Source organism: Leucoraja erinacea, chromosome 22, assembly GCF_028641065.1.
Source record: "Leucoraja erinacea ecotype New England chromosome 22, Leri_hhj_1, whole genome shotgun sequence".
NCBI classification, from domain to species: Eukaryota; Metazoa; Chordata; class Chondrichthyes; order Rajiformes; family Rajidae; genus Leucoraja; species Leucoraja erinaceus.
Window position 1 is genome coordinate 28046646 of NC_073398.1, and position 23891 is coordinate 28070536.

At 41.6% G+C, this 23891-nt stretch overlaps 1 protein-coding gene across 1 annotated transcript in view; it reads right to left on the reverse strand.

Moving 5' to 3' along the window:
- The window catches only part of snd1 (staphylococcal nuclease and tudor domain containing 1), a 736770-nt gene that overhangs the window by 621487 nt on the left and 91392 nt on the right, over positions 1-23891 (reverse strand). Inside the window, exon 11 of the mRNA XM_055653291.1 lies at positions 13389-13475. Within this exon, the coding sequence (XP_055509266.1) occupies positions 13389-13475 (87 nt within the window). The remainder of the gene's footprint in view (positions 1-13388; positions 13476-23891) is intronic.

The following is a 23891-nucleotide window of genomic DNA, read 5'->3' on the forward strand; positions in this document are numbered from 1 at the left end:
TTTAGACTGTCCTCAATCACAGCTTTTGTGTTAAGTCAATGGAAAATCAATAGGGAACAAGATGCTAATTTCAGAGTATGAAAATGGCCATAACATTTTTAATACTGAAGATATGAAAGTGAATTAGGTGTCAAATTAAACTTCTTTTTATGCTTTATCTGATGGGATAAATTGCAGACTTGATTTTTTAAATCTCAAAATGTTGTAACATTGCTACTATCTATTTAAACCATCTATTATTTCACTATAGTGTACGTGTGTGTGTGTGTGTGTGCGTGCGTGCGTGTGTGTGTGCGATATAAAATATATACAATGAATATAATTGTGAGTGTGTATTTTGAATGAGACTGCCGCAGAGGTCCGGCTCCTGAACCAGCCTAATTAATGGGTGAGGGCAGTTTCTGTGGGCACCCCCGCTTACTGAACCCCACTGACTGCCAGTGTGCAGAGTGGGGGTCACGGTCATAGTGGGACTGGGGCAGTGCCGGGCTGGGGGAAGGCGAAGGCACTGCCCTGCACGCCGCCCAGGGCGCCTTCAGCACCCCATAGCGCCGGCTCCGTCAGTCCGCCCACTCGATCGCTCGCTGCAAAACCGGCCTACCAACAGTCCGACCAATCCATTGCAACACTTACCGGCCTACCGACAGTCCGACCGACCCCTCGCAGCACCCACCGGCCTACCACTCGCAGCACCCACGACTGCCCGACCGACCCTTGCAGCATCCACGGGCCGACAGCCCGACCGACCCTTGCCGGACCGACCCCTCGCAGCACTGACCGGTGGCCCGAACGACCCTTCACAGCACTCACCGGCCTAGACAGCCCGAACGATCCTTTGCAGTATCCACCAACCTACCGACAGCCCACCCTCCTGACCGACTGACTGATCCTAATCCTAACCCCAGCTCTACATTTTTATTTATCATTTTTATTCAACAGTTCACATCATAACTTTACACAGATAAAGCAATTGTAAAACAAAATTATCAGCAAGGTTATCATTACCTTTATTCCTTTGAAACCTTGCTATTGTTTTGATGTAATTAGGAGGCAGCCATGATCCCAGAGTGCTCGCTGCCTCGTTACCATGAAACAAAGCGCATGACAGTTGGTCAATTGGCGTCCAACGCAATGTCAAACGTGCATTGATTGGACAATTACTACTCGGAAAATTGGAGGTTTTTCCCATATTTTAAAAATATGTGCAGGTTTTGGTCTTGGCGAGTTTCAGGTATGATTTCTATAATATTTTTATACAATATGTTAAAAATTCAGGTATTTGTGTGATTTGGGTCACGAACAAACGAAAAAGCACTTCGGCCCACAGCCTAAGGTGGGAGAAATATGTGTGCACTGGGGTGGGGTGGGGGAGGGGCCATAACTTAAAATTGGGGAATTTTGAGTGTCGTGACATTTGGCTGTAAACTACCCAAGCGGAATATGAGGTGCAGTTCTTCCAGTTTGTGCGTGACCTCACTCTGGCAATGGAGTAGGTGAATGGTCAGTGTTGGAATGGGAAGGAAAGTTAAAATGTTTAGCAGGCAGGAGCTCCAGGAGGGCTTGACGGACCGAGTGCAAGTGGTCAGCGAAACAGTTGTCTATTCTTCACTTGGTCTTGCTGATGTAAAGGTGGCTATATTCGAGTACCAAATGCTGTCGACAAGGTTGGAAGAGATGCACATGAACCTTTATCTCACAAGGAAATTGTAGGGTGTTCACAAGAATGTAGATGTAGGTGGAGGAGTGGCTGCAGGGGAAAGGGCAGGTTGAGCGAGAAGGGAGAAACAAAAGCAGAAATGGATGGAGACAGGAAGATGTGAATGATGGTGGGATCACACCGAAGGTGGTGGAAATGTCAGAACGATGTGTTGGACACGGAGGCTGGAAGGAATTAAAGATGAGGACAAGGAAAACTGTCTTTGTTCTATCTGGGGGGACAAACACCGTCCAAAACTGTGGTACATTGAGGAGACACATGCGAGAGACGTGTGTGAGGGGTTCATCCACAACACTTATTGTTGTCACTCTTGGACACTACATCAGTGGTAGAGCAACAGCAGGAAATTAAAAAAGGCAACAGTCCGATTGGTTGAGTAATCATAATTGACTAATTGAGCAGCTTTTCTATGTGGGGGAGGAGGGTCGGGTAAGGGGGAAACCCGCCTCCTGGTGAGGATGTGACTATTCTCCGAGGCGCGTCCTCGCCCCCTCCTGACTGTTTGTTTGCTAAAAATGGCTTTGCCATTTCCTAAAAAATAACATTATAGTCGGCATGATCTTTGATCAGTCAAAGGACAATAGAAAGAAGAGCGTGTCAAGAAAGAACAGGTTTCATGGTGCCTCTAGCTTGCATTACCATTCAACAAGATTATAGTTGAACTACCTCAAGTCCACTTTCCAAACCAGACCCAGACCTCAAAAGCCATTCTTGAAAATGCTTCCAAAGAAATTTGTGCTCATAATTCTAAAGATTTACAACCATCTGAGCAAAGAAATATTTCTTCAGTCCTAGATGAGTTACTAAACATCCTCTACTATGCCAACGCAAGGAAAACAGCTGCTCAGCAACAACCCTGACATGCCCCCTCCACAAATCTCATCTGTTGCAATGAAATTGCCTTGTGAATTCCTATTGAACAGAAGCTTATCATATTCAATCTCTATTCACAGGACAAGCAAGCCATTCCATCAAATAAACGGGTGAACTTTTACTGTACCACCATATATCTTTATTTAAAAACTGAACAAAACAGCACATAATACTCCAGGCATGGTTCAAAATACAAATTATTGTAGCTGGAACTTCTTACTTAAATTCCATACACACTGCAATCAAGGACATGTCATTGCTTGCTGCGCCTATATATTTTATATTCTGTATTTCATGTACAAGGCCACCAGATTCTCTGTGAATACTAACATCTAATCGACACCCACATTAAAAATGATAAATAATTGTATCTAAAGTTCCCTTGACACAATAAAATGCCCATGGTTTATCAAGATAATATGAACAATGAATTCTAACCCTGCAGCATTATGAAAAGATGATAACCTTCATCATCCTGGCCCCAGTCCCTCAATTAAACCATAACAAGGATTCAAGAAAGACTATTCAGCAATGTTCCTTCAGGCAACATCTCAGCCACAGAAATAATTATATAAAGGTGATAAAAGTGACCCAATTCAACAAAATATAAAGGGACAGAAAGGAATATGTTAAGAAGAGTTTGCTGGAAATGGAAAAAAAAACAAAAATGAATACGACGTCAGTCCTGCGCCAAATTGGATGGGTGTAATATCCATCGGTATTTTTGTCAATGCTGTTTACTCAGTTTCAGTTTGAATACAGAATGCATTTAAAAATAAAATCAATCTTCATTTGACACAAACCCAATTAATTTTGCTCAAACCATCTCATTCTATGATTGAATCCTTTGTAGCAGAAACAGCATTAGTTCAAACCCCAGCACAAAATACTTCATTGTGCACTAAACAGCTGTTCCGCTTACATACCCAGCAGCAAATTCACAGCAAGTATAAAACATTGTAGAAAGGTGTATCAACACCGTACACCAAGACAGTGTAAAAACCCTTAAACCTTTTGGCAGGGGTTAAGATCCAAGATAAATCGCATGCCCTTATTATGAAATCTTGAACACAATGTCATTTAAAGTGTGAATGGACAGATAATCTCTCAAATACATGTTTGGAACTGCATTTTTTTTTTAAATTTCGCACGTTTTTTCTCAACAATTTCGGTTCAGTGTTGCAGTACATCAATAAATTAACATAAATTGCCCCAAATCTGCCACAGTTATCAAATTCAGAGGCCAGGGACCTATGCTTGGATCGAAGTAAAATCAAAATACAAATCGGCTCAAGAAGCTCGCTTGACTAAATGGAATATACAAGGGCACCAGAAGAACCTTTCAAGACTACAATGATTGACACAGATTGCATGAATACTATTTCTATCGTTGGTTAAGAATAGCCATCGAGTAAATAGATCAAGGTATGGATCACATTCCTTATATTTCTACAACTTCCCTGCAGCTTAAAAAAAAAAGATGACTGAACTAAACAAACTAGGAGGCATTGTCATTTTTGACAAAAGTAATATTTTTAAATTAAAATGAAAAAAAATTGGAGATATTCTGCAGGTAAGGGGGAGTCTGTGAAGAGGGAAAAAGAGGTAAGCATGACTAGTAAACATCTGTTTTTCTCTCTCCAGATGTGCTTCCTAAACTGTTGAGCATCTCTAGCAATTTTGTTTTTAATTCATATTTATAGCATTTTCAACGTCACTTTTCAAAAAAAATAATATTTTTGAACCATCAAAATCTCCCAATGCACTTTAATGATATTTTGCATGTATCTCTGCCCTGAATATTAGAACTAACGAGTCTTTCTAATATATTCTGCAATTCTCAGAGCATATTTGTTTTATACATGTGGAAAATACAGCATTGTGCATCTTCATCTGAACTTCGTTTTGCTCCTTCTATCTTTCCCACATTTAATGGATGGCAAGCATGGTATTGAAATAAGACATGAAAGACAACACTTCCAAATGGGGATCAATAGAAACGACAGGTAGCAGCCTCCATTCATATCACCTCCATTTCCTTATACCTTCTCCCTCACCTCCACCCAGAGACCATTGCAATCTTTCCAGAAGATACAGAGGTTCACATTGCACCTCCTCTAACCTTATCCACTGCATCCAATGTTTCTGATGTGGCCTTCTGTACATCAGCGAGACCAAGTGTCAACTCGTCGACTGTTTCAGTGAACTGTATAGAGATAGATTTGGCAGCCTTGCTGCATTACCTTGAAGTGCCCACTGTAGATAGTCCAGACATCAGGAGAATAAAGTAGGACTGGGCCATCGACACTGCCATATTGACCAGGAGCTTTAATCTTAAAGCAATTTTCCTCAAGCAGCTAAATGCTCAGCTGGGAAAATGCCATCATCTATTTCTGCCTTTGCAGAACGTGGGTTCCTGACCTAGGTGATGAGGCCCACGTTTTGCAAGGTTTTGTTAGTGACCGCTGTTTATCAGATACAGTGCGTACAATACACAAGTATGCAAAGTGTCGCCACGTATAGGATGTATTCAATTTTGGCCCAATGGTCCCTCTTCCTTCTTGTCGTCTTGTCGTCTCCTCATCCTACCCCCCGTCCCCCCCCCTCCCCGTCAAGTCCCTCTTTGTTCTCAGAGGCTCCCCCACGCAGGGTCCCTTAGCTCCACATATGCTTTAGATTTGTAGGCAAACTGCAGTAACATGGTGAGAAAGCTTGAGCATTGTTTGGGCAAAGGTGCAACCTTGCTTGACACCATTCTGCACTGAGATGAGGATTGTTGTGAGCACACTGGTTAAGATCTCAGCCTCTATTTAGATTCTCCATATTTGTGAAGGATTGACAAAGACTTTTGAGAGATCAAAATGCATATACAGTAACCCTACATTTTTGATAAGAGTGTTTAAGAAAGAACTGCAGATGCTGGAAGAATCGAACGTGGACAAAAATGCTGGAGAAACTCAGCGGATGGGGCAGCATCTATGGTGCAAAGGAATAGATGACGTTTCGGGTCGAGACCCTTCTTCAGAGAATTTTAATAGAGTTATCACACTGTTACAACCAAGTGCATTGTGTACTGTAAATGTACACAACTCACACTGAAACAAGGAGCGGCTCTTTTGAGATTATTTAAGATAACCCTTGCAATGACTTTTCCTGTGACAGAGGGGGGAGATCCCTCTGCAATAAAGGTCTGAAGAAGGGTCTCGGCCTGAAACATCACCCATTCCTTCTCTCCAGAGATGCTGCCTGTCCTGCTGAGCTACTCCAGCATTTTGTGTCTATCCTCTGTAATAACAATTTGATTTGTTTCTTGGTCATGATCACGACTTTTCTGTGATCCTGAAAAGGTTGTCTCAGCTCGAAAAAGGGCAGGTCACCGACCTTGACATTACGAAAAAAAAATCATAAATCATTGTTATGAGCAAGTTGTTGGAACTTCAGGTCTCCATCCACAAACCAACTGTTCTTTGTGTTATGGATTTTCCATTGAATGTGGGTCGTAAACTATCTGTAGAGTGGTTCATTTTCCAATACACAGTGGAGCTTCCAATCCAGGAATGCCTTGCATTTGTAATTGATTAATTCCAGCACATCTTGGTAATTCTCTGAAATTATTGCTGGTGGTTTCCGGTTGAGGAGCCAAAAGACTTTTCACAGTTGCTGGTTATGGTAATTTCAAAGTAGTTCATATGCTATGGAAACAATGCAGCTCCTACGACTGGGTGTCAATAGGCTGTCTGAGAGATGCTTTTGACAAAAGCTCTTCACTGGGTCCTTGAGATCTTTAACATTGATCTTGTGGCAATATTTCTGTTGTTGTTGCCAGAAACGGAGATAATGTAATAGATAGTTAGTCCAACAGTTACTGGCAACTGCCATGGTATATGCGGTGGGTATCCTTGTCACGGGTCCTTCATGTGCATGATAGTAATCCAGCAAATAGCCAGGTTCATACTCAGCATAGTCACATTCAAAAGGAAAGGATAAATTAAATGAGAACATTTACAGGGACACGGGAAAAGAAATTGGAAAAACCGATTGGATAACTGACTAAAAGAATGTTCATTGGCAACCACGAGTCCTTTATGGTTTTATCTTGGACGACTTCAGAAATGATAACATATTAATAATACATTTCAATGATTTTTTTAACAAGATAAAGTAAAGGAGAGCAGAGCAAAGCAAGCTTGATGAGATATAGTAGTGCATCCTGCAGATAGGTCATGATATAAGCGAAGGAAATAGGTAACGTTTCGGGCCGAAACCCTTCTTCAGACTCAGCCTATTTCCTTCGCTCCATAGATGCTGCTGCACCCGCTGAGTTTCTTCAGCATTTTTGTGTACCTTCGATTTTCCAGCATCTGCAGTTCCTTCTTGAACACAACATCATTTTAAATTGAGTTGCTTTCATAGTTTCTTTTATCTGTTCTGCTTTAAGTCAAGTTAGATTGTGAAAATACATATCTTGATTCCAACCACAATCAACTTTTTTTCACCCTCCTAACTTCAGTGCTCTCTTTTAAGTGTTCTACTTTTTTAATTCTCGTGCCCATTTTCATGGACAACCTCCAGATCCTGCCATCTCATGTCACAAACATCCCTAATGATACACACATGATTCCTATTTCCACTTCCCCCACTCAAAATGTCATCCTTGAGCTGGAAAAAACATCTCCCCTCAACAGAAACCCTATTTAATAACATTACCATGCTCCTTCTATTCTTCACAGCAATGCAGGTACCGATTATTGAGACAAGGAACTGCAGATGCCAGAATCTCAAGCAAAACACAAAGTGCTGGAGTAACTCAGCAGGTCAAGCAGCCAATGTGGAGGGAACCGGTGGGCGACATTGTGGGTTGGGACTCTTCTTTCACTAACAAAGACCATCTGTACTTGCTGACCCTCAGCATCCATTCACCTTCCCCACACAAGTTCAAACTTCCACTGACAATAATTTCTCTTGCAGATCTCATTTGTATGCTGTATCAGAGCTCACTAAGCCCCCGAGATCCAGCTGCTGCTCCAAGCCGATCACCCATCTTCTGGAGCCTCTGATTACCGATATGGTTAATGGTGCTCTCTTCTCGGGTGCTGTTGTCTCTTCCTCACATGTATCAATGTCACTCTGTTTTCACAAACAGATATTGTTGACCCCTCTTTTTCTGAACAAATGATCCAACACAAACCTCCTATTCCACCCAAACCTATGCCTATCTTTCTCAAAATTACATTTGAATCCCTAAAGACCCGATCGCATAAGTACAGTACTGAGAAGGACCCTATCATACTAACATATATTATGTATTAATGGACCCTACTTCACTGTCCCTCATTACCTTTTCCAAGCCATTTAGCAGATAAAACCCATTTTAATTAAAAGCCTTTCCAAACTGATTCCTTCATTCGTTAATAATAAACATAGTGAAAAGCATAAAGTTGCTGATTACAAAAGTACTTTAAACAAATCTTATTATATACCCTTGATAGAAACAACTACATATTCTTAGAAAAAATCAAATGCTGGTGTGGATTCAAATTCATCAGTGTTGATGCCTTTGAACTCAAGTTCATATTCCTGGATTCACAAACCCCTCTACCTGTTTACCAATTCAAAGCAGTTTCTGCCACCTTGTGGCAACTGAATGACAATTGAAAGTAGAGATAATTTAAATATTCCACATACAACCAGGCTGCAATTCATCTGGTGAAATAATATAATTCCAAGAAATTGGAAGTCCCAGGGAAAGCACTTACATCTGGACCAAAAGAAGGTCAAGGGGAAAAGGGCTCTGAATGTTAAATTCGAGCATTTATTTGAAAGAAAACAAAATTGGTGCCCTGCCTGCATTCACAATTGTACTCCCTGTAAACTCACAACTGTACAGCCAAATTTATCTCTAACTCCATCTATGCAGTATATCTTAATGTTCATGCCATTCCATTAACTGGTCCTTTATGCTTAAGGATGCTAATGACCACTGGGTGGCGCCAACAATGGCCGCCTCGCCAACAGTCTGTCCCTTCCTTCTTTGTTGTTTTTTTTGGTATTTGTTAAATGTATGTTTTAGTGTTCTTTAGCTTGTTTTAGGGGGGGGGGGGGGGGGGGGGGGGGGGGGGGGGGGGGGGGGGAACCTTTTTAAATCTCTTACCTTGACAGAGATGCGATTTTTTTCCATATCGTATCTCCGTCCGCCTAACATTGAGTAGTTGGCGATCTTTGCTGGAGACCGACTTCGGGAGCTCCAATCATGGGAGACTGCAGGACTTACTGTCGTGGAGCTTGCGATTCGTGTTGGGGATTGACTTTGGAGCTCCAACCATGGGAGACTGTGGACTTTAACATCGTGGAGCTCGCGGTCCCTGGTTAGAGACTGATTTTGGGAGCTCCAAGCCGCGGTGGCATCGACGCACCAACGCGGGAGCTTTGATCGCACCGACTGCAGATGGTTCGACTGCCCTGACCGCGGGAGAATAAAGAGGAAGAGGATTGGACTTTATTACCTTCCATCACAGTGAGGAATGTGGGGAATCTGCTGTGGTGGTCGTTTATGGTAACTTTTATGTAGTTGTGTGTCTTGTTGCTTTTTTTAAAAAATATGGCTGTATGGTGATTTGAGTTTCGCTGTACCTTAATTAATACATGTGACAATAAACTGACCTTTGAACCTTTGAAAACTGTCCAGTCTACCATTGTCCACATTCCACCCGCACCCCATCAACTATTACAAATAGAGATGGATCAATATTTTAGTGCCCATTTTCCATCTACCTCCACTCTACACCATCCACCAAAACCTTTAAATATCATCTCATTCACATTGGTAATAAAGGAACAAGAAACAATATGGTCCTTTTTAAACACACCTCATGTTATTGCTTTTAAAAAAAAAATCAAGCAAGTAATACTTTTTGTTGCAAAAACCTTTGGGGGTATTACTGAACGAGTGTCTTCTGGAGGGGTGTTGGATAATTTTATTCACAGAGTTGGAAAGCAGCAGATTGGCAAAATACCTCAAATCAGTTCCCATAATTTAGGCCAACACCTCCAGGCCATATTTTGTGATGAAATCATCAATGCCTGCTGTTCAAACAAAAATATTCAGTGTCATCAGCTGCTTCACAAGATAAAATAGTGCCTCAGCCAAGACAAAACAGCTGATGACACTGCATATTTTTGTTTAAACAGTAGGCGTTGATGAGTTTGTCACGGCAAATGCCTTTGAGGAGTTACTGCAACACTGACACATACACAGCAGTAAGCAATGGATCAGTCATCATCAATGTGGATGCAATCTCTCTGGAGTCAGAGTCCATCTACTCACCGAAAAGTGCACCATAAGCAAGGATAAATAATTTATGGGAACACCAACACAGAAAACATAAATCTCAATTGATCTACATGTTTAAAGCAACAGCGGTGAAAAAGCAGCCCTCTTTGCACCTATTCAAGGATATAAAATGATGCACCAAATAATCTAACGTACTTCCTTTAACCCATTACATCCCACTCAAATTGATATAAATCTACTCCACCCAGTTTGACATCGTGATCACCTTGCACACTAAAATGAAATTAATCCTCCATGATGTGAGCTAGACTGCCTGCAAAACATCTGACAACCTATAATTTTCCCATACATCTTAATGGAAACATTGCTTGTAAGAAGTTGATTGTTGTACTTTTCGAGATGGCAGTAAAAAGGCTGCAAGCTATGTAACTTGGCACCTCAATATACAGATGCTACAACTAGTAACAAATCTGATTATGCATTGTAAATTTGTAATCTGTGCCGGTAAGCCCATTACGAAGAAATAGCTAAATTAACTTTACATGAGGGGGAAGCGGGGAGAGGAAAGAGATGAAATTTAAAGTGAATTAAAGCAGTTAAAATAGAAGAGCTGTGTATTCAGAGCTATTTTAGTTGACATAAAACACAGAAGTTGTTGATGAGCAATAGGTTTTCCTATCCACTCATTAGAGACTGTTAATTTACATAGTCACAGAATCATTCAGCATGGAAACAGGCGCTTCAACTCCATTTGTCCATGCCAACCAAGGTGCCCCATCTAAACTAGTCCCATTTCCCCACATTTGGCCAGTATTCCTTGAACCCTTTACTATCTATGTACCTGTTCAAATATCTTTAATGTTTTTTTATACCTGCCTCCAACACTTCATCCGGAAGCTCGTTATCTATACCCACACCAACTGAGTGAAAAAATTGCCCCTCCATTTTCTATTATATCTCGCCCCTCTCATCACAAACCTATATCCACTAGTTCTTAATTCCCCTCCAAATTGTGCATTCACCCCACCTATTCCCCTCAGAATTTTATACACCTCAATATTACCATTCAGCCTCCTCCGCTCCAAGGAATAAAGCCCTAGCTTGCCCAACCTCTCCCTGTAGTTAATAACTGTAACATAACTTCACTTCTACACTCCATTCGCTGGCTGAAGACCAATATGCTAAAAGCCTTCTTCATCTTCATCAAGTGTAGAACTGCACTTCATTTCACAAATCAGATTGATTTTTTTGAAAATGTGACCAAAAAGGTCGATGAGGGCAGAGCTGTAGATGTTGTGTACGTGGATTTCAGTAAGGCATTCGACAAGGATCCGCATGGTAGGGTGCTCTGGAAGGTTAGATCGCATGGGATCCAACGTGAGATAGCTGAATGGATAGCAAATTGGCTCCATTGAAGGAAGCAGAGGGTGATGGTGGAAGGTTGCTTTGTGGACTGGAGGCCGGTGACTAGTGGTGCGCCTCAGGCTTCGGTGCTGGGCTCGTTACTGTTCGTCATCTACATCAATGATTTGGATAAGAACATACAGGGCAAGATTAACAAGTTTGCCGATGATACAAAAGTGAGTGGTTTTGCAGATAGTGAAGATGGTTGTGAAAGATTGCAGCAGGATCTGGATTGATTGACCAGGTGGGCGGAGGAATGGTTGATGGTTGATGCATTTTGGGATGTCGAACAAGGGCAGGACCATCACAGTAAATTATAGGCTTCTGGGTAGTGTTGTAGAGCAGAGGGATCTAGGAATACAAGTGCATGGTTCCTTGAAGGTCGAGTCGCAGGTAGAGAAGATGGTCAAAAAGGCTTTTGGTACTTTGGCCTTCATCAGTCAGAGTATTGAGTATAGAAGTTGGGAGGTCATGTTGCAGTTGTATAAGACGTTGGCAAGACCACATTTAGAATATTGTGTTCAGTTCTGGGCATCATGTTTTCGGAAAGATATTGTCACGCTTGAAAGGGTTCAGAAAAGATTTACCCGGATGTTGCCAGGACTAGAGGGTGTGAGCTTTCGGGAGAGGTTGAGATGGCTGGGTCTCTATTCCATGGAGTGCAGGAGGATGAAGGGACGTCTTATAGAGGTGTACAAAATCATGCGAGGAATAGATCAGGCAGATGCAGTCTCTTGACAGGAGTAGGGGAATCGAGGACCAGAGGACATAGGTTCAAGGTGAAGAGGAAAATATTTAATAGGAATCCGAGGGGTAACTTTCTCACACAAAGGGTGGTGGGTGTATGGAACAAGCTGTCAGAGGAGGTAGTTGAGGCTGGGACTATCTTATCCCATCATTTAAGAAACAGTTGGACAGGTACATGGATAGGACAAGTTTGGAGGGATATGGACCAAGCACAGGCAAGTGGGACTGGTGTAGCTGGGACATTGTTGGCCGGTGTGGGCCTGATTCTACACTCTATCACTCTATGACTCTATTGAGAATTTGTTTCTAGAACAAGATTACAGCATGAATAAATCTACTCCTTCATTGTTCAGGACAGGTACATCTCAAATTGTAACCGAGATCATACGTGAAAGCTAGCAAATAAACCTCAAAAACCCAGGCAGTTCAGTTCTAATTAAATTTACTTTTTTAACTCCAATTGAATAAATGTATTGCTTCTCTGACCCAATGAGAAATTGAGAACAATAAATTCCATGTTAAATGCAACCTCGAGAGCAGTTCAAGCTATGGCTCACCAGAGGAGGAAAATGCATTGCCCAATGAACATGACCATGGAACCTGTATTACAATGCCATCACGGTGGTTAAACTATGGTTGCACTCTATTGCCTAAACCTCTCTTCACCGTGAATGCTCATGCTGGTTCATTCATAGAATTTTGTCCTGCAATTTAGCAAGTCATGATTTAGTAATATGCAACAATAACATTGTTACCATAAAACTGATTTTCTGTGTCCATGTATGTTCCACATTTTTAGAAACAATAAAAAAACATTTAATTAGGTAGTACAGGCAAGCTGCTTGATTTATTAATTTTTTAAATAAAGCACTTGTTCCTTTAATACCAAAACTTCATATATGCGTTTGTATTTTTGGAATAACACGCTCAAATCTACTACTGACAGCTTAGTTATATGTTTAATTGAACGGTTTTTGAATTGCGCGTTGCATTTCAAGGGCGTACCCCGACGTAAAAAGCGAGATGTCTGTGCATTAATTTGAGCAACTGTGCATGCCTATGAAAAAATCCTCGATCCATTTTGGCACCAAAGGAATGGTCACAAATAGAGAGCATAAAAGAGAATTATGCTCTTTGCTTGTGAAAACATTAATCCAGACATGCTTCTCCCCATTGTCTGTTCATGCTACAGACTGGTACATTAATCTGAAGGTAGTGCAGATGAAGGATCAAGAAGACAGGAGTTATTACCAAAGCCAAACGTTTCATCTGCGTGGTTAGATTAGATATAGGAGCGCCACCAGAAAAATGCAACTTCAACAACAACTTTTGAATTAGGACAAATTACAAGCTTACCTTTTTGCCAATCAATTTCTTCCGTAGAAATTCTCGGGCTTCAAACATGTAAGGAATATCGTAGAGAGGTCGCAGCTTTTTTCGGTCCTGAGGATCAAAATAAAAGCAAAAATATCTTTAGGATATTGTAAATGACATAGCATTCTGAAGGGCAGGTGAGCAACTTGTCTATAAAAAAACATCAAACAATGGTCAGATAAATTTCATCCACAATAACCCTGCTGAATTTTAATATTTTAGATCTCTGTACTTAAAATATGGCCTTTCTAAAGCCTTATTAATTGGTTTACCTCATTATTACCAGGTTTTGTTATTAATTACAAGTGTACTCACATGCTTGCCAATCTTCGATGATTGACAAAATTGGGGACAAAAATCCTCAAAATTTAAACTATGTACAGTATTTCATGCTGTTCTGAATGTACTGGAAATATTTACAGGACTAGCAGGCGAACTGTTTTATGAGGAAAGGTTGGAGAGATCAGGCTTGTATCTATTAAGTGGGGATAAATGAAAGAGGGGTGATTAAAACAAAAGATTTTGATTAAAGATGTTTATGATTCTGAGGGTTCTGGATAGAGGGGAGCTCGTTCCTCTTGTAAAACAGTCTAGAACTACAACTCACATTTAACAACAAAGGGTCACCCATTTAAAACAGAAGATGAAACTTTCTCTCTCAGTGGGTTATTAATCTTTTATCACTTCCTCAACCAGAGACTGAATATTTTTTATGGCAGCAATAGAATGGTTCTTCATAGAGGAGAGGGTTAGATTATAGCAGGTAAACTGGGCTGCAGAGTTGAGATTAACAGACCAGCCTTGAATTTATTCAATTTTGGTGCTGGCTCAAGGGGCTGAATACCTTACACCAGCTACTAATTCATTGTATTCCTATTTTTAATAAGGAAGCAAAATAAATCAGGAATATTGAAGAGACTGAAAGATCACATTAAAGAAAAACAACTTAATAAAGACAAAAAAAAACCCTGGAAAATGTAGATGCATTATGTAATTGAGTGTAGAAAAACTGCACAAATAATACATTGGTATTTGCATGTGAACTGAGAAAATTAAACAGCCACTCCTGAAAATAAGGATTGAAAATCCCCGTTATAAAATTGCTCACATTAGAAGAACCACCATTGTGATCAAATGGTGTCTATGCCAGTTGGATGTAGTTAGTTTGGAAAGAAACACCATTTCTAATTTTTTTTCAAAAACACAAAAATTTAAGAAGTATTCATGGAAGGCAGCAAAGTATTACTCCCATCTTAAAAAAATATTTAACCTTTATGTACACCTCCAGAAATATCTGGGTGAATGGTGGTAATGGGGTCACAAAAGGAAAGCAGGCAATTGTAGTACACCTCATACATCTTCATGTAAAACCAAAATGCTTCATTGAATTGGAAGCGGAACAACAGCTGGAACATACACAAGCATACCATTGAACTGTGGTCAATATCCTAAAGTTACCAATGAGATGTGTGGAATACACAATAGTTTCAACCACCAAACTGACTATTTTGGCCCAACCAGTTGGCATCAATGGATAAGCAAATATGTTATTTCATATTCATCCAAGAATCAATTCAGTAATGGTGGTTGAGAGCTGAAAATTGGTCAAGCCACCATGGGTACCCATTTTCACCATCTTGAATTTGTGTTATATTTACAAGAAGAATGATAGACAAACAATTAGCTTAACAATTCAGCAAGAGATCATTCCTGAATATAGAGCACAACTCAATCAATACCACCAGATGACGCCATCAACCTCTGATCAAGAGGCAAAGTATAAATAATTACAAATCCATCTCTTCTTTATATATTTCATGCTCACCTCCAACACGTGTCAAATACTCACACGTTGTATAACTAAAATAGAGGTATTCAAATCAAATGTATTTATGTTCCATGGCTGAGCAGCAAAGGTACTGGCTTACAGCGTCAAAGACCACGGTTCGATCCCGACCACGGGTGCTGTCTGTAGGGAGTTTGCACATTCTCCCCGTGACCTGCGTGGGTTTTAGCCAAGATCTTCAGTTTCCTCCCTCACCCCAAAGACATACAGGTTTGTAGGTTAATTGTTTTTGGTATGAAATGTAAATTGTCCCGAGTGTGTGTATGATAGTGTTGGTGTGCGGGGATCCCTGGTTGGTGTGGACTCGGTGGATTCTCTCTATAAAACATAAATCTACAGTGGCCTCTCTTCCCACGGGCACTATGTCTTGGGTGTCAAAAGAACTATCCTCATCTTTCCCCATTACTCATTTCCATCTTGCCTCGCAGCAAAATCGCATTTCTACCACGTCAGTTTCCACATGAATGCTGATGACACTTTGCTCTAAATCAACACAACCTCTTGACATTTCTAAGGTCTCTGAACTGCAGGAGCAGTCAGCAGAAATTGCTCCAACCATAGGCAGCTCAAAAGCGATAGCATTATGGAAGAGCAGTAGTATGTCACCATAATCTTTAACCTAATGGCACTGCATATTACTCATTCTAGTACCATAATCAAGTTGAAGGATGAATGCTCGTTCACTGAATGCAGAACGGCATGCTGGAAAGAGCACCAGGATGTTCCCAACAACAATATGCACCTTGCCTGGCTGCAACACAGGACCTTGTGAGTAAAGAACAGTTAAAACAGCTGCAAAAGGCAACGTTTAAGCTTCCGAGTCACAAAAAAAGATCAGCCCTGCCACTTCTCGTCCTGAAGTGCTAAAGTAACATAGTGGGTCAGGCAACATCTCTGGTCAAGACCCTTCTGTCTGACGTGTAGGGGGGGGGGGGGGGGGGGGGTTGTTGGGAAGAAGGCTGGAACAGAGGAGGAGCAAGCCAAACCCTGACACGTATTAGGTGGATAGAAGTGAGGAGGCTTTCCACCTCTGACCTGCCACGCTTAGTCCTTCCTCCTCTCTCTCTTCTAGCTTCCTACCCTACCCCCCCCCCCCCCCCCCCCCCCCCCCCCCCCCCCCCCCCCCCCCCCCACCCCCCAATCCCCCCCCCCCCCCCCCCGACCCACCCCCCCACCCCCCCCCCCCCCCCCCCCCACCCCCCCCCCCCCCCCCCCCCCCACCCCACTGAATCAATCTGAAGGATCCCGACCCACAGCTGACCCACTGAGTTATTCCAGCACCAGGTTTTTTTTTGTAAACTAGCATCAGCAGTTCCTTGCATCTAATCCTGAAGGATTGTAGATAATTATACAGCTAATGGAAGGAGGCACCAAAACATGCCCGGTCACAATGATGACCCTGGTGGCCGTGTGTGCCAAACACAAGTCTAAACCATTAGCAACTAAGAGATGATCTATCTCAGCTTCCAATCAAAAACAATATGTTTAAAACAATCAGATGGTAAACCAAATGACATATCTTATCTCACAATAAGATAAGCTGCAGATAAATGTAAATCATCACTAGGACTGCCTGTTTTCATCTATATAGAAGATCTGGCTGCCATATCAAGTAATTTGCAGTAGAAGTCTCACCCATGCCTCATTTAGTGCTGACCATTCAAAGACCTAACCGACAAGACCCCCTTTCATTCTGCCCTCAAACCTTTGCCATCCAAAATGCTGCCCTATGTCTCAACTCATACTAAGGCCCATTCACTTGTGCTTGCTGACGAATGCCTTGATATTAAGATTCTGATGTGCTTTCAAATACTTATAAGATCTTTTCTGCGATCTTCACCTGGTTTCTATTCATCAGAAAAGATGACATAAATACAACAAATTCCTGGAAATATGCAATAGCCAGGCAGCATTAAGACCTCAATGGTGGAACAGGAGGAGGATGATGGCTGACTTCAGTGGAGCGGTGCAGGCTGCAGCAGAAAAGGGTCCCCGGTCGGCATGCAGCGTTTCCACTTCGAAGGAAATTACCCGAAATTCTGGAAATTCTGGTTGTCTTCGGGTAATTTTAGGGAAATAACCATATAACAATTACAGCACAGAAACAGGCCATCTCGGACCTTCTAGTCCGTGCCGAACACTTGTTCTCACCTAGTCCCATCTACCTGCACTCAAATTAAATAATAATTTTGGGAAATTCCTGGCCCACTGCACACGTGCGGGGAGATGCAAAGGGGTCCAATCAGGCCCGTGGGATGATTTGTGGGGGGGGGGATGTACCTGTACATTACGCCAATGCGCAGTTGGGGGAGACCCTGTCAGCCGCGTCACAATTGAAAATGGCGCCAGTGATGCAGTAGGGACACCGTCTCCCCGGTATCCGCGCACGCGCTGTTGGGGCAGCAGTCGCACATGCGCAGTTGGGGGCGGCTTACAGGGATGGAAAATACCATCAAATTCCAGGTAATTTGGAATTCAATTTCAGGAAAGAAAAAAAAAATTGAGATGTGAAAGCACTGATTCCAAGGACCGTGTGGTGTCTGTCTGTGTACTGGTCTCCCCATGTTAAACAAAGTCACGCGCAGGCGTCCTCCATGAGTCATACTCGTTGCGAGTGACCGCCGATGATGAATGGAGTGAGAAATGAAGTTGGAATCTCAGACTAATGATTTTTAAATGATTTCCTCAAACTCAGCTTCTCACCATTGGCAGCCATGCCTTCAACCCTCAAGTCTCGAAAAATGTTTCCCCCAATCTCATCTGCCTTTCTATTCCGTTTATAAAAACCTCATACAGCTATCTCTTTGATAATCTCACGGCAATTTTCCCTATTATATCCCTCTGTTCAGTGCCCTCCATAATATTTGGGACAGAGATCCATCCTTTATTTATTTGCCTTTGTACTCCACAATTTGCGATTTGTAATAGAAAAAAAATCACATGTGGTTTAAATGCATATTGTCAGATTTTGTTAAAGGGTATTTTCATACATTTTGGTTTCACCACGTAGAAATTACAGCTGTGTTTATACATAGTCCCCCCATTTCAGGGCACCATAATGTTTGGGACACGTGGCTTCAGGTATTTGTAATTGCTCAGGTGTGTTTAAATACCTCCTTAATGCAGGTATAAAGGAGCTCTCAGCGTCTAGTCTTTCCTCCAGTCTTTCCATCACCTTTGGAAACTTTTATTGCTGTTTATCAACATGAGGACCAAAGTTGTGCCAATGAAGGTTAAAGAAGCCATTATGAGACTGAGAAACAAGAAAAAAAAAACTGCTAACATCAGCCAAACTTAGGATTCCCAAAATCAACTGTTTGGAACATCATTACGAAGAAAGAGAGCACTGGTGAGCTTACTAATCACAAAGGGGCTGGCAGACCAAGGAAGGTCTCCACAGCTGATGACAGAAATATTCTCTCTATAATAAAGAAAAATCCCCAAACACCTGTCCGACAGATCAAAAACACTCTTCAGGATTCAGGTGTGGGTTTGTCAATGACCACTGTCCGCAGAAGATTTCATGAACAGTAATACACTGCAAGATTGTTGGCCGCAAAAATAGGATAGCCAGGTTACAGTTTGCCAATAAGTACTTGGAAGAGCAACCACAGTTTGGAAAAAGGTCTTGTGGACAGATTAGATGAAGATTAACATATCAGAGTGATGGCAAGAGCAATATATGGAGAGAAGGAACTGCCCAATATCCAAAGCATACCACATCATCTGTGGAATACGGTGGTGGGGGTGTTATGGCGTGGGCATGTATGGCTGCTGAAGGTACCGGCTCACTTATCTTCATTGATGATACAACCGCTGATGATAGTAGCATTATGAATTCCGATGTGTATAGACACATCCTAGCTGCTCAAGTTCTAACAAATGCCTCAAAACTCATTGGCTGGCGGTTCATTCTACAGCAAGACAATGATCCCAAACATACCGCTAAAGCAACAATGGTCAATTCTTGCGTGGCCAAGTCAATCGCCCGATCGGAACCCAACTGAGCATGCATTTTATACGCTGAAGAGAAAACAAGCATAAGCTAAAGATGGCTGCAATACAGGCCTGGCAGAGCATCACCAGAGAAGACACCCAGCAACTGGTGATGTCCATGAATCGCAGTCTTCAAGCAGTCATTGCATGCAAAGGATATGCGACAAAATACTAAACATGACTACTTTCATTTACATGACATTGCTCCATTCTCTTAGCATATGACATGCCCGCCATCCCGGGAATTAACCTTACGAACCTACGCTGCACACCCTCATTAGCAAGAATGTCCTTCCACAAATCTGGAGAACAAAACTGCGCACAATACTCCACGTGTGGTCTCACTAGGGCCCTGTACAACTGCAGAAGGACCTCTTTGCTCCTATACTCAACTCTTCTTGTTATGAAGGCAACATGCCATTCGCTTTCTTCACTGCCTGCTGTACCTGCATGCTTACTTTCATTGACTGATGAACAAGGACCCCCAGATCTCGTTGTACTTCCCCATTTCCCAATTTTACACCATTTAGATAATAATCTGCCTTCCTGTTCTTGCTACCAAAGTGGATAACCTCACATTTATCCACATTCAACTGCATCTGCCATGCATCTGCCCACTCACCCAACCTGTCCAAGTCACCCTCCATTCTCATAGCACCCTCCTCACAGTTCACACTGCCACCCAACTTTGCAAATTTGCTAATGTTACTTGTAATCCCTTCATCTAAATCATTAATATATATAATAGCTGCGGTCCCAGCACCGAGCCTTGTGGTACCCCACTAGTAACTGCCTGTCATTCTGAAAGGGACCCGTTAATCCCAACTCATTGTTTTCTGTCTGCCAACCAATTTTCTATCCATGTCAGCACTCTACCCCGCAATACCTTGTGCCCTAATTTTGCCCACTAATCTCCTATGTGGGACCTTCTCAAATGTAAATTCGGTCACTCAAGGCGACCATTAGAACATGAAATGTTTCACTGCGCATGGCTACTTAGGCACAACACAGAATATTTAAGAATCAGATCATTGTTTGAAAATAAATAAGATACCAAAAGAGAAGAGATGCAAGAGAAATTAGATGTCCCCAGGTGAAGAATTAGCAGTAACGGGGCATGATGATGTAATGGATCACTTGTATCTGCAATTCTAATGATTGATTTTTAAGAGCCCCACTCAAAGTGATCTTAACATCTGCCATACTGCACTAAAATGATCATAGTACAATAAAATCATTATACATCAGCTTTTTCTCTGCATGTATAATATAATGCTGAGCCTGCAATCTGAGAGAGCACAAAAAGTGACCGAATTTACATAAGCATTCAAGTGTTCAGGATAGATCTTAATACTTTTAAAAGACTAAAAGGATTTTCATAATTGGCACAATTCAATGAGTACAGATTTAGAATACAAAAACTAGAGACTGTCAATGAAAGTGGAAAATTCACAGCAAGCTGGTCATTACTGGATGGAGCAAATGGGATTCCTCTGAAAAAAGCTTTGAACAAAAAGTCAATGAATTCTTTCAAATTATCTCTTTTAAAAGTATGTAATCCTAACTTATTTTCATTTCTAAAATGCATTTTTTGATTTTACAATCAAGGATTACACTACAATTTCTTCTGTCAAACCAAACATCATGCTTCAAAATCATTTTTAATTTTAAACAAGCCCAATACTTATTGCGAAATTACAAAAATAGGCATCAATTTGGCATCGTGCATCACAATTTCACCAGCAATCTGGAATTTGAGAGCTGAGCAGGGAAGTTAACATGTTATCAACAGGGCTGTTATTTTCTAGGTGGGTGGGCTAAACAAATTGCAGCTGGACAAGGTTTCCACCCCGTGATGCAACATTGCAGTCACAATTGTGGGAGAAATTGTTTAAAAATAAAGTCAACCATCCAACTGTTTTTCTAGAATAATTCTGTTTTGTTTCCAAAATATAACATCTTGCAGCAGAATTAAAATAGTCATGTTGAACGTGTTTGCTGAGAGAGCAACATTTACAATCCAAACCTGTTCCAAGGGAAAGTCAGGAAAAACACATTTTAATTCACCAACTATAACCAGATACAGACATTTTTAGAACTGCTACAGTTTGTTAAGTCAGATTTATTAACAGTTTGTTAAAACGGGAGTCTGCAAATATTTTAAATTTAACTTGTACTTTAAATAGTATTAAACAGAACAAATTTACTGGTGGATTGTTTCCGTGTTAATGTGATCTCTTGCACTGCTTCAGGGAGATCGATTTGGAAATGTCAGGCTTTAGTTTCAACACTTCCAGATGCATTGCTACTTAAAGATTATTATCTGTGCTCCAATTATGCATTTGGATTCATTAATATTCATAGAAAGAAGACATGCTTGTAAATGAATATAGAGCCAAAAAGCAAGTAAACTTTCCTGACTTCTTGTCTTAGTCACTGGAAACGGTTCCAGTGAAGACAACTTTAGAAATCAGGAAGATTTTTCCCAATGCTTATTGCAAAGCTTCTCAGTACTTCGCAGGTCAATACATTGAAAACTTAATTCGGCTCCCTCGGGCTCGCCAGGAAATGGATCAACAAAAGACAACATTTTCTTTTGTCTTAGGAGATGGGCGTGGAAGACAGTGTAATCAGTGTGGAAAAGACTAAAATGTACGGTCACTTTGAGATCCAGAAGCTGGTGGCATTGGTGCTCTTGAAAAGCACAAGGTGGATAAATCCCCAGGGACTGCACCAGGTTATTGAAAAGGCAACGATCTTTGTATCTTCTCTAGCCACAGTTGAGGCCCCGGAAGATTGGAGACATTCTATCCTCAGGGACAATTTACAGAAGCCAATTAACCTACAAACCTACATGGAATGTAGGAAGACACCGAACATCTGGAGAAAACCGAAGCGGTCTCAGGGAGAATGTACAGACTCCATATAGACAGCTCCCATAGTCAGGATCGAACCTGGGTTCCTGGCGCAGTCAAGCAGCAGCTCTATCGCTACGCCACTGTGCTACACTGCAATTTCTTGCAGTCTTGGGCAGAGCGATTCCCAAATAAAGCTTTGATGCAACCAGACAGCATTTCTGTGGTACATCTGTAGAAGTTTGTAAGAGTCACTGAGACATGTCAACTTTCCTCAGTCTCCCGAAGATGCAGAGGCATTGGTATGCCTTCTTGGCTGTTGTTACAACGTAGTTGGTGCATGACAGATCATGGTAATCATTATGCCACAGAATTTGAAGCTATCAAACAATTCCACTTTGGCACCATTGATGCTGGTTGGGCCATGTTTCCACATTTCCTGAAGTCGATAACTACCTCCTTCGTCTTGCTGACAGTGAGGGAGTTTCATGTCCTGACAACATGTTACTATGTTCTCTCTCTTCTGTTCCATTAATTTAACTACTGGTAGCAGACGTGAGACAGGGACAAAAATGAAAAAAAGAGGAAGAGATAGATTTCTCCACGGATCTTGAAATTCGGCAAGGTCCCACCGCCGCCGCGTGGCCCCACTGCCGCCACGAGGCCCCACCGCCATCGCGCCCCATCATCACAATCCGCAGTAAAATCTCATGCCTCTGGTGTGCAGGTGCACACAGAAGACATTTGATGCAATTAAAGAATTATGGGAAGTGTACACAAAGCATTATGACATGGGTAGATACAGAAAATGGATATTTCTGATTTGCAGGAAAAATAGAATTGGTTTATGGACAGTTCTCAGTAACAGAACCCTTACATAACCTGGGACTGCTTGTATTAGAATGCTTCTTTAGGTTTCATACAAGTTAACAAAAATGTATGTCTTGAGCATCCAAATCCCATGAAACTGTTGATACTCTGTCAATTAGTTCTCGCTTTCTCTCCTATGCACCTTTTATGTTCTCAGGCCTTAATGCCCCCCAACTTATTTTCCCATTTGCTACCTCCTACCTTTGGCTCCATTTGCTATCAATCCACTGTTACTTTACCATTGTATTCATGCCTAATCTTGGACACAACTTGCCCCACCCATCTTACCAACAAAACTTTCCTTACATTTTTCAACAGTCCGTTTGCGCTACCCTCTGCTTGGCGAGGACAAAAAGAGCTTTGATTTGAATAGTGCAATTACAATTTAGTCCAAATCTGTAAAGCCCTGCTGAGGCAAATCATGTACTAAGCACCACAGTTTTCCTTGCTGCAAAATCTACTGTCGTTACTGGCCTACACTACTATAACAGAACATGCCAAAACTTCCACCACCAGCGAGGATCATGGAGCAAAACCAATTACGGGTTACCCAATTCACATACCAGGAAGACCATTTGAGAACAATCCATCCTATCCTCCCTTTTATCCATACACGTATAAATCAGGGGAAAATAGCCTGATTAACTCGCTTACCTTTCACCCTCTCTAGCCTGACGGCAAATTGGGTTGTGTTTATCATTTATTGCCCTGGTTGACAGCATCATCCTGAAGAACAGAACTCTCTGCCTAAAGTAATCTAAATAAAGCATATTCTGCAGATTGCAAAACAATGACAAAGAGGAGCCAAACAGGAGAAAAAATTGGGCACAAATCTGCTCTTTGTCTTCAAGTTTTGGGTGCAGAGGTCCTCATTTTATTCTGCTGCGCACAATACAGATGCAATGGATTTCCTCATTA